The sequence below is a fragment of the Diprion similis genome, chromosome 2, assembly GCF_021155765.1.
Source record: "Diprion similis isolate iyDipSimi1 chromosome 2, iyDipSimi1.1, whole genome shotgun sequence".
NCBI classification, from domain to species: Eukaryota; Metazoa; Arthropoda; class Insecta; order Hymenoptera; family Diprionidae; genus Diprion; species Diprion similis.
In genome coordinates this window covers 16146729-16159144 of record NC_060106.1, presented here as the reverse complement: position 1 = coordinate 16159144, position 12416 = coordinate 16146729, and the positions used below count along the sequence as shown (strand labels likewise).

General features: G+C 43.8%; 1 protein-coding gene across 1 annotated transcript in view; it reads right to left on the bottom strand.

Annotated features, from left to right (window-relative positions):
- Positions 1 to 780: 780 nt before the first annotated feature.
- The window catches only part of LOC124416530 (monocarboxylate transporter 11-like), a 45294-nt gene continuing 33658 nt past the window's right edge, over positions 781 to 12416 (bottom strand). The window contains exons 7-10 of the mRNA XM_046897686.1: positions 9531 to 9813; positions 8201 to 8375; positions 3119 to 3325; positions 781 to 1795 (exon numbers count right to left, since the gene is read on the bottom strand). Coding sequence (XP_046753642.1) covers positions 1404 to 1795; positions 3119 to 3325; positions 8201 to 8375; positions 9531 to 9813 — 1057 coding nt within the window. The 3' untranslated portion in view covers positions 781 to 1403. The remainder of the gene's footprint in view (positions 1796 to 3118; positions 3326 to 8200; positions 8376 to 9530; positions 9814 to 12416) is intronic.

Genomic DNA, 12416 nt, shown 5'->3' with positions numbered 1-12416 from the left:
ATCCATATGTAACGTATCAGCCTACGTAAGAATTGCGGCTCATTGGTATTAGGTATATAGAATTCAAATCAATACGAGTGATGAGTTTCATAAATCCTCGTGGAATTATTTTTAATCAATCTTACTTTGATTCACCTATACTCAGATTCAAAATGCAGACTGAAACAGATACAGATTATTCATCGCGAGATCAATAATCGCGATTAATTGATCAGTTTAATTAAATGAATTCTTAAAATTATATGTTTCATTACACGCCCCTACGTATACATGGTGCTGATTCAATTTGTGAATCTCTAAGGACGAAGATGCTCTTTTTTAACTTCTTCTTTTCTAGTCTCGCTCCACGATGTCTACGATTATATCAACGTATTCCGCCAGATTCAGTAGAATCGCGAAATCTCGCCTGTTAAGCAGTCAAATTACAAACATGTAACGTACATACATATGTACATGTATAGTAACTACGCTGGATAAACTTTTAGCGTTTGGGGCAGGCCGCTTAAAATTGTTCCCATTTTCTCGTAGATAAATCATGGATTATAAATTTTAAATCTATATGCATATAACTTATTTATATACGGGAGCATTTACGGCACATGGAAAAATATGCCTCACATACACAAAAACTACCGGTAATATGATTCAATTATTGGTTACTTTTCATGATGTCTATACGAACCACGAGGATTTTTATGTCAGGTCTTGTTCTGCAATGGTTAAAAAGTGTAAAAAATGCTTCATTTCAAATGCTGCAAGTATACCTAATGAACGTCCGATATCGGTATACAAGCTAGAAATAAGTTTATATAAATGGGAAAAGGAAAGACAAAGAAATTAAGAAAACTGAAGATAATATAGCAGCTGTTCTTAAAACGTGGTGCAAGGGGAAGTCGTGAGTAAAATGACTAACCATTAATATTTCACGGGCCGTAAAACGATTCTGCGCGTTACGTCACTTTCGACTAACAAGGGGCGTCTTTACGGCGTTCGACGAATTAACCCACCGGCTATAATTCCAACCCTTAATCGCCCCACGGATTGTACAACTTCTTGCACATAATTTCACCCCGTTACGGAGTAGCCGACGAGGGTTGAGGCATCCCTAGATGAGAGAAGTTTCCTTTCAGCGTGTTCTTATATATATATAATCTTTAACGATTAATAAACAATCATAAATTACCCATCAGCAAGAGCGTTCAAGGTAAGTAACCGCGAAGAATCCTCGGCATTGATCGTGATTGCTAAAATCAAATGCCGGAAGTCCGGGCGGATGTAAATTACTTAACACACCCCGCGGGAAGCAGAGTCTCCCAGCCTTGGTTAATTTCCCATCCAACGGGCGTAGACGGTGGACCGACGTTTAATAGAGACTAATTAAGTATAAGACTCGGCGAGGGTCTTCAGACGCTCGTCGTAATTTGTTCGATGACGGTGACGTCGCGATGAGCCCTGGGACGTGTCCGGTAAAACTCCGGGTAGCTGAGGCCCTCGGGGTAGCTTTTGCTGGGTCTGAGGGCGCCATGAAAATGGGGGTGGAAGTACCCTGGCAGCTCCATCGGTTGTGGAATCACGTCGTCATCCACGTCGATGGCCAGCGGCACGTGCAGGCTCTGCGATTTTGGGAGACGGGGTCTCGGGGGCGGCGGGCAGGCGCAGGGCGGGGGTGGGGGTCCCAACGCTAGCGAAGACGGCTGTCGCCCCCAGCCCACCAAAAACAGCAACGCCGCCCCCGACAGCGAACTCAGGGTGCACGCGTAGTAGCCGACCCGCGGGCTGCTGGCGTTCATGTAACCTATGGATCAGAGGAAAAGCTTCCGGTTTAACAATAAGTTTCGAGTCCACGTGGGAGGAAGGGGTGGGAGCTTTCGCCATTCGCCTTCTTCCAAATACAATAATATCGTTGTATATGAGTTGGTGTGAAAAAGTAGAACGATTACGGTATCGAATTTTTAAAGTCGCGACAATCCGTTTCACATGATTAAGGTTGCGAACTATTGAAGAGTCGTAATGTATAAGGAATGTCGAAGTATACAGAAAAACAGATTGCATTTTAACTGGCTAGATTTTTGTTTATTCTCACTATTTTATATTTTGCTTTTCTGTAGTTTATACCTTTCTACAGGGTAAATTTTCTACGTTTTGATTTAATGCATTTCAGAATTCTACTATATAAGCAGATTGTTACGGTTTCGAAAATTTACCATTGTAACACCTCCGCTTTTAAATCTATTTACGTTTTTACCTCTTATCATAAAATGTGACGGGAAATGGCGTTATTTTGGCGAAATTAAATGGCGAAACATTCAAGTGACCCCGATACCGGATATGATTTTCTGTATAGAGTAGATTATTATACCTATCTGTAATCATTGTAAAATTTGGAACCACGGTCATAATATTCTTTACTTTGCAAATTGTTTTTTTATCCCTTCAATTAGACAACTCATGACTTAAATACACCGTTGTTTAAGTTTTAGACAGTGTCTCCAATACTTATCGTTAGAATTACATTAATGAAAAATTGTACTGCTTACGTAGATGGAAGTATCTCTCTACCACTTGTGTACACAACCACGGCTCACACGGACGTAATGAATATGATCACAATTGGGTAAAACTAATTTTAACACCACGACTGGTTCTAGGGTAGCCAAAATAAATATATCTATGCTTATAGAGCGAGTGCTCTTACGCAGGAAAATGTTTAACCCATTATGAAGGGCACATTTTTCTACTGAACAAATTCAGAAAGTCACAGGTGTATACGTTTTCAGAGTCACTGGTTAAGATTCTGAAGTCAGAATAACGAAATTCAAAATGCCGGGAATTTTCCGAAATATCCAATTTTTTCAATTTTTTTTTTTCAGCAAACTAGTGGAATAATAAAATATATTATTATAAAACTGTTCATAAAGAATACGTAAAAAAAATCAGAGCCTCAACTGTCTACGTTACAAGAAGACCGATTAAAAAAAAAAGAGTTTTTTCAAGTCAACTGCTTATAAAATACATATAAATAAATAAATTATTGCAATTTTGTGTGAAATTTCACTTATCATACTTATGTAAAATATGAAAGAAATTGAGACCAAACAGGTGTGATACGTATACTGACCTGTCAGAGGAACTCCTAGAAGAATAGGCAAAGCTTCGGCAGCCTGAACGAGGGCCCAAGCCCTGGAGAAGTGTCTCGCCCTGAGCCGTTCGAGAGCCAGCATTTTCAGAGAGTACAGAACGCCACCGAGAGAAGCTCCGTAGAGTCCGGAAGCAAGAACGAGTCCATGGTAGCCCTGCACGCTGCCAAGTGCCACCTGTGCCACAGCTTAAACCAATCACGTTTATACCCAAATCTGTTTCAAATCGGTGGATCCATTCGACTTCGGCGATCCGGCGAACTTCTACGACCGTCCAACCTCACCTTCTGTCGTTTTTGCTCGTTATCAAAGTGAATCCGTCTCAAGATCAGGGACCGTCACACAATCATCCCCAGCTATGTTCCCAAGGGGTGTCCGACTCAACGAAACCCCCGTTCGTTGTTCCAAATTGTCAGGCGTTTTCGTTTCGGGTAATTTTTGGATGTCATTGGAATGTGGAATACTGGGAAATTGTAGAGTAGCCATAATCTAATTGTGATTAGGTTCCCTCTGCAGACAGCTCAACGAAATTGCGAGGTTGGACGGTGGGTTAAAGTTCCTCGGAAGCCGCATATTCGTTACAGTAGCTGCTCTATACTATAACCGACGAGACTCAGTACTTCAAAGATCCAAAGTAATGCAATTCATGGTTATTGATATGTATAGAGGATCAGGTTGAGCAGGTGACTCGATTTCCGGTCGGAAAAAATGTCGCAGCGAATGATTCGCTTGGGTCTTCGGATTTGACTAAAACAATAGTAAGTCCGAAAGATAATATGCATGAAAATATGCATGAAAAAAACTCAGCGCCATTGGCATGAAAAGTTCTTGAAAATTTAGCTCGTTCCAAATAAAACAGTAAAATGTGCTTTCTAAGCAGTGAGTCTCGGCGGAATTGTACGTAACGTGTGAATGAGAGTAGCTTCGCATACTGATTGTGAGACAGAATAACGAAATGAATGCGAAACAGCTCGACGCACGGAAGCCAGAAACAAAAAATAACGAACGAAACTCCCAGCTTTGTAAGCCTGTAGCTTTTTCACTATTTTTGCAATCTCCGATATTGCAAAGTCTAAAAATCAAAGTTTCACGCAAGATCAGTTAATCAAACCAATAATCTCCTGCGTACACTTTGAGATTCCGAGAGCTGTCGTAAACGTTGGAACAAGCCGTCGACAGATTTACCTTTCGGAACGCTTGAATGGAAAGTTATAGTCTGATCTCATCGTATAATAAAGGTGAATATGACGTAACGCGAATCAGTGACAGTTGTACATAAGGTCAAAGGTTTCGTCGACCACAGCGTGAACCTGAGATCATATGCACTTACGTACCAATACTGTACAGGTATTGGTATGGAAGAAATAGAGAGCGAGAGAAAGTTTTAGTAGAGACAGTGTAAGTCCCCTAAGAACAACTTAGGCGAGTTATACGTAACGAAACAAAGTCGAAGCGAGAGATACGACGATACGTAAGCAGGATGAAAATAAGAGTAAGAAAAGGGGACATGAAAAAAGAAAGGAGGCACGCCGGGGGAAGGGAAAAACTGAGCCCGGAGCGATGGAGGGAAGCCGGAGAATCCATCGACCATGCTAATGCCCCGGCTTTCCGTATCTCGCACTATCGTATCTTCGTTGCAAATCTCCCAGCCATTGCATTAGGAAGCAGTTATTTACGGAAATTTGATACTTTCCGAGGAAAATGGTTTTCCGACGTAGTGTGTTCGGAGGAGACGCCGGGGTCGAGTTTAAGATTGATCGGAGTATTTTATACCTATAAAATGAAATGCTAAAGACACTCATCTCGTCATTCTTCATATGGTTTTACTGTTTTCTATCTTCACTCTACGAATTTCGACTAATCAATTAAACTATCTCTGAACAGTTTCCTAAATCCTGGTCGTCCGAGTGATTCTTCAAAGCAATTCAGCGCTTCAGGGTGGACTACCAGAGGCAGGACAACGCCGGTGGACGATAAAGAAATGATCCCAGGATTTTCCCAGACGGTTCCTAAGCTACCGACCGAGTTTTTGAACTGACGTTTGTAAAACGCGACACGTTTTTTATTCCGAAAGACGTCGCGACGCGGCATTGTACTCCGAGTAAGTACCTACCTACATGCGGCAGCACTGATTGGGAGAGACTGTTCGAGGACCATTTGTGCCCCTGTTTCCACAGCCACCACCCGAGAGCTCAATAACAACAATTAACCGTCGAGTAGTGACGAAGAAAAAGACCGACTCGTCCAGCCAGCCCCCCTCCCTTGATTATTGCGGAGAGCCGAGGGAAACAGGCTCTATTATGAATCAAGCACCGCCCTCAATATCCCCAATTTCTCCATCTTACTAACTTGGAATGGAGCCAATCATCCGCACGCGCGCTGCCCGGATATATCGATTAGATGACGGTAATTAGATCGGATTAAAAATTAAACGAAACTAAATATCAACGGATTCGGCGACGCGAGTGAACTGGAATCGATGGAATTCTCTTAAAGGCAAGGTATTTACAACGGATGCCTGTCTCCTCCAATTACAACTGCAACGTAACATGTGTTTTAGGTGTTTATTTTACATGCTTAATCAAGAGAATGTCGAACCAATGTTCACGGTGACAACTTATTTGATCTTTTCACAATTTTTCACTGCTTTTTACGTCAAGTCCTGAGTTCGCCGGTTAATTTTCGACGGCCCCAGTCCTTGTTTAAGACTGAAAGACGTCGAGCTTTAACTCGAGCCGGGCGTTAGTTCTTGCTTTGAACTCGGTGCCTTCTTCTCGAGTGGATGCTAAAACCGTGAGGTGCAAACTGCAAGTTTCGCGCACTCGACTCACTCGCCCCCGAACTGCATCCCATATCGCCAAGCACTCGCCCCGGGAGTGAAAGGAATTCCCATTCTCTATTTCCCACTCGCTACTTTGTTCTACTTGTTCGGTGTATGGCTGCTGAATATTGCAGCGTGTTAACCAACCCCTGAATATTTAGTGGTTTCAGTCTAGCTGGTGCCGCGCGCACGCACCGAAACTTATTCACAACTTCTACGGACGGATCTCTCCTATTCTATTCACCATTTCCACTCCGATTACGTATACACATATAGAACGACGATTCTTTTATCCTGGAATTAGCCCCCTGATTTTCCCCTGAAAAGTGGCTACCTTGGACAGCCAGCATCAGTGTCATGAGGCGTAAGGGAATTACTCCACTAACGAGTCTCGTGCTCAAGGATCGGCGCCAGTGTCACGCCGGGCACGACTAATCTAATAAAGGATGAAAAGCACTGAGTTCAGTCTTTCCCTTCTGTGTGGTGGATGGTTTGTCTTCTTTCGTTTCAACCAAGCTCGCAGACGTGCTCGTTCCTTTCATCCTGCAAGGCAAGAGACCCTTGGAACTTCTTGATGACCACTAAAATCGAATTGGTATCACTATTTTCTCCACCCCTGTATGTAACATTTCGGTGGGTGAATTCCGCAGCTAACCCCGAGCTGAAAATCTAACAAAGCATCCTTTCCCTAGATACGAGCGTATAACACGCGAACGAAGCGTCGAACTTTCTCCCCCATATAACAAGCGCCGGGTTATAAGTGGATCTCCGTTACCGCTTCATAACTTAAGCTGTACAAGCCGCGCTTGAGAACTATAAGCAACTTATATATCCTCTGTGCCGAGAAGAAAATGCGGGAGAGCAAATATTCCAGGAAATCAAGATCTCGGCTCGTAGCACGAGAGATGCTGCAGCGGGAGGAAGTGAATAAAGACACCAGAAACGGAAGAAACGGAGAAGCTGCAGCTCGTGAAGGGGTGAAAATAAATTATCATTTCCTCGTCTCGCAGCGGCGATGCGGGGGATGAAGAATTACCATTTCAATGGGTCGTTGAAGGGCAAGACGGGCTAACCTGGTTGGCAGACCGCAGCCGAGATTCGACATTCGGATGAGAATGCTGGATCAACAAGTAAAACCGCGGTGACGTCGAATCCCGGCTTCTCTTGTTCCATCCGAATTCTCGCCTCGCTTTCGACCTCGGGACGGTCCATCAGCCCTTGAACATCTCGCTCTCTTTTCATCTCGACCTTTACTCCCGCGTAAAGTCGATCGTTTAACGCTATCGATACAGCCGCCGAGTGTCAACTCAAATTTACCGAATCCCTCGAGTATCCTTGACGCTATCGAGAACGGTTTATAGCAAACGAAGAAGATCAGCGGTTCACTTTGATCCCAAAACCAAGAAAAGTTTCCTGTCATCCGGTTCCCTCCACGTGCCTACTATCGATCGTTTCAATATTTCAACCAAATAGACACAATTTATTTAAACAAATATGTGAACAGAAGTTCACCGAATAAACGGCACGAATAAATCTCTCGTACGGGATACCGTTTCATGATAAGCGAGACGATATTATTTCAAAGCCATGTATTCCTTTCTACCCACGTCACACCCCGGGGATTTCAACGTTTTTATCATTTTCCAAAGGTGCAAATACCGAATCAAATCTTCCGAATGGCTGTGAAACCCGCCTGCTACCGCATCCGGGAATGTTGAATCGAAGAACAAAGTCTAACGAGGTTAGCACGGGGAGGTGAGTCGATAGAATTCAACCGCTAAAGTCAATTGGCGAAAGGGTGATAATCACTAATGGCACTTCCAGGCCAAAACTCAACCGAGGAACGGGGTTGGAGGGTTTGGCGACAGAGGGCTGTTTACGCAGGAATCTCATTACCGCTCGAGGTCAACGGCAGGGGGTTGATAGCTGAGAACCAGGCTGAGAGTTTATAGCGGTGAAGAAGGATTCCGGAAGCTGCAGGCAGGAGTGAATGCGGAGAGATTGAAAAGGGGAAGTTACCCGAGTGTTTGCAAAGAGCCCGGGCTAATCGTCCCAGAGCAACCGAAACACGAGCACGTTTAATATCAGAAAAAGTACCCTTGTTTCGGCTCTTCGACGAACTTCCTCAATTCTCCCCCCCTTTTCAACTAACAGCGCGCATTGTCTTCCTTACGGCGGGCAGCAACCGTTATCTATTGAAAAAATGGGACAAAAATTTTTCGACGAAGGACCGTATACTGACCGACACCGATGAGAGCGGCTTGGCACAAGTATTGCCTCGACACGAGACACTGGGCCGATGGTCTGGCCGTGATCACCCCCCATCCTGCACAGCCAAGCGCAGCGGCAAGTCCCAGGCACGTCTGAAGCAGGACCAGAGCGCTGGCTTCCAGGCCGTCCTGGTATCCTTGGAGAGCCTGGAATCAGGACCAGTTTCCACATTGCGAAGTTTGAATCGCTGGGTGTGTTGGTAATTTGAACCTTCGCTCCGACTTTAGGTGTTTCGAAGCGTATGTTGAGGATGGAATCGCAGTATTAACCGTGCAGGGTGTATAAAATTATAACGAAGTGATAAGATTGCTATTTGTTCATTGAGAATTTAATCCGGTGCCATAATCAATTAGCATTTTTCTGCTTTTCAACTTTTTCCTTGATATATTATTGTTGTTATTTATTTTTTTTCTCTCTCTCATGTTTCTCGTTATAATTTTAATTGCTGTTTTTCCTTCGGATTTTATATACTTTATAGCCGTTGTTTGATAAATCATTCGTGACTCTGACAGGTTCGGTAATCATTTGTGAGTTTACGGTAATTATAATCGACAATCATAACATTGGTACAAAATTTTATTCACGGATACACGGAGGGAAATAAATGTTTGAATCAATGGAGGTATTTTTGCGGGTGGCAAGGATAATATTTTACTTAAGGTAACTAAATATTTGCTATCACAAAGTAATAATTTGTTAACATAAGAAAAATTTGGTCGAATGGAGTAGAATATTGTTCTCGCCGCCGCGCCGCCTAGAAAAATGTCCTCGTCGAACCAGACGATCCTTTTTGCGGTGAACCGTTATCAAGTACAATTTTTAGCCCTGAAATATTTTTGTAAATAACTACGTATATGAATAGACGCAATAAACACGAAAAAACAAGTTCCTAGAAGTATAGAAATTTCAGAAATTGCACAAGTTCTATAAGTATTTGCTGATGAAATTACAAGTCGAATCATAGACACAATAAGAAAGATTGAGGCGTATTTTTTTTAAGAGAATTTCAACTCATACCCTTCCCCTCATCTAACGCGAACACATATAATGCGAGCCTCGAAAACAACACGATAAAATAAAAGTCGAACACGAAACTTGGCGGGTCTCTCTGTGATGTTCAACTTCATGGCTTTTTTCCCCTCGATTCCCGCACAACTAGATCCGTAAATGCATATGAAATCAGATCAGATTCAGGGAAATTGAATTGTGCAAACAGTCCAATATCGTTCAATAAAACTGTGAAAATTGTACCTTACCCTGTCTCTGATGTATAGCTATCAGTATTAGAGAGTTGAACTCACGATGTAAAATGCAGGGGAGTAGAGACCAAAACCGGCAGCTCCGGCAGCGAGCATCAACATTCGGACAGGTCGACTTCCCAGTGGACTTAGGTCGACCAAGGGTTGCCGGGGCGTTCTTAGAGCGGGCTTCCGCTCTTTGACCTTGCTCTGCTGGTTCTTCAGGTGGAGAATCGCCCGACGCTGAGGATGATAGAGAGACGCGCTCCTGTAGACGAGGCCCAAGAAAAAGGCGAGCGAGAGGGCCCCAGTGACAGACTGAAGGCCCAATCTCCAGCCTAATTTCCTGTGCAGAAAACAAAAAGGAAGAAAATACGTGAAAGGATTCGGGGTAACTTTTTGTCGAAAACGAGGAACGCTTGGTCTGGTTTCGATGGCCGTCGCTGTAACGTGTGTCATCGATCTGCACGCGCGAAGAGTGACGGCCGTATGGGTGGCCGAAATTTTAGTCACAGTTCGGGGGAGGGGGTTGAATCTGATTCAAAGCTGTCCGTGCAATCTCGGTGAAAATATGCGAGGGAAAAATTTCAGTACCTTTAATGGTGGACCGTCATGTTTTAATATCGCCGCTTTTTCACGCGGCTAATTAACTTGTGTTACAGGTTTCCGACGTTATCTAACCGCATAACTCACGACTCGGCGCTAATGGATGATCGAGGGCAAGGTTCGAGATAAAAGCTACTCCCGAAGTCACGCCGGTGGAAACGTGATCGGCCGAATCGGCTGTTTTCGAAGTTTTGTGGTCCTGTAGGCGGTAGAGGAGCAGATGACCTCGCGTTGCGAAATTCAAAACCACCTCACTTGAATCAGAAATTTCGAAAAACTGTAAACAAGCACGAATCAATGTAATTAGTGAATTGAAATCGTTGTGTACGGTGTATTCCTGTCTAAATAACAGGAAGAATTAGTCTCGAAAACGAAACTAAAGACGAGAAACGGCGAGGCCTTTTTGCTTCACGAATCGAGAGCGAACTACTTCTATTAGACATGGAAGTCAGCTAACGCAAACTCAAAGTCTAACGGCCGGGTCCGGACAAAGAAATGTTTGGAAAGTACGGTGAAAGCGATCTTGGAACTGTCAATATTGATACCGGATTTCCTATACTTAACTTTGTTGGCAAGTAAAGGGAATAAAGTTGATAACTTGAATTTTCCATGCTGTGAACATTTACCAAGGTAATCGAGATTTTTCTGCGTATGAAGATGTACCTTCTTTGTTAAATCTTATAACGTACGGTCTTAAAGATTTTCACACATGCTCTTCGGTGAGAGATGAGGGGATGCAGAGAACCCCGCTTCCTTTCTTTCTAATTCCTCCTTTCTTGTCACCGTCAAATGTGGACGTCTGAAAAGCACGTGCTCGGTTCTCATGCCCTGCAAGCTGGCATATTACCGGCGGAGTTTGAATTTCGGAAGTTCAAATTTGAATGAAAAGGATTTGAATACATAATCGGAGACGACTGACGTGAAAAGCCTTTCGAGCCTTGGAATACCAGGCAGGCTTAGAGCGCCGGTAGAATTAATACTTCCCTCTAGTGGGGTAATACTTGAGTCGGGGTGAAAACAAAGGTGGAAAATCGACTCGGAACCGGTAATAATAACCGCACATCAGGCTGGTCGTTCTCGGATAAACGGTACCCTTAACGAGATTCTCGTTCCCGCAACAAAGCTCCACGATACGACAACGAGACGTCTCCGGTACATCCATAGGTACAGTCAAAATGACAAATGGAAGGTATAAGTCGCATCAACGCTGCGCACAGCGACGTCCGGTGAACCCGCTATATCACCGATACTCTCGAATAAGACCAGAAGCAATCATCTCCTCGGCGGAATTTTTTTTCCCAGATAATTAAGTTATTATATTCGGAGGAAGAAAAGCCACGACGAGGCGGGCAAAAAGAGGATCGAGGGAAACGAGAATCGGGCGCTGAGTAGGTACAAGGCAATATCAAAGCTCGCAAGTTGGACGGAGTCGTTGTTGCCGCTCGCTCCGTTGGCTCTCGGTGCTTTCATTAGTCGGCAATTACGGAAGTTTGTGTTGATCGTCCTCACTACGCCAAGTTTCATTTCATATCGAGGACTTCATTGCACTGGGCAACTCCGTGTACCCGTTGCACCAGGTGTGACGACGTCGCTTCGAGAACCGTGCATGCAGACGGTACCTAATCGTCTTCGCTCCTCGGGAGAGTTGGTACAACATTCTGAAATGTAAATCATCCCCTCTGTTGCCCGGGAAAATTATACCCGTTTAACGGCAGAGAGTTGGGAGCGAGATTCTTACCGAAGACGAGGCCTGACTTAAATCACCCCACGGGCTCTTAGCCTTCCTTGAGTGCTTTCGTGGTTTTCTTAAAAATTAGCCGCTAAACTCGGCGTTCGAATTGCACAATCTGCGGTTCGTGACAATTAACGTTCAAGTCTGAGTGAATTTTCAACTTCACTTTTGAATATTAAATCCTGACAAACAGTTGCTCCTAATTTGGTTTAGGTATAATAGAAATATATGGAGAATAGTAATTTCCACGACTGGTGTACCTAAAATGAAATTTTTAATGAAACAAATCGAAGAGTGTGTGAGAAAAGTTGTGAATTTCTTCGTTTTATCGTTTACACACGAGGAATCTAGATACGTATGCATATAGGCACGAATATGGATTGATGAAAAAAAAATTCTCATCACTATTATCATATTTTGGCGAAGAGAAGAACGAAATCCCGTGGCTTTTCCCAGAAATCTGCGTTCCAATATAGACATCGAGGTAGAACCGCATGGGATGGTGTAATGGGAAAGCAGGCGTTTATCGTGGCGGGGAAATTGGACGGTGGCGGATCGACAGCGAGCAAGTAGAGCAGCTCAAGCGTCGGTCCGACGTCGGGTAAACGCCG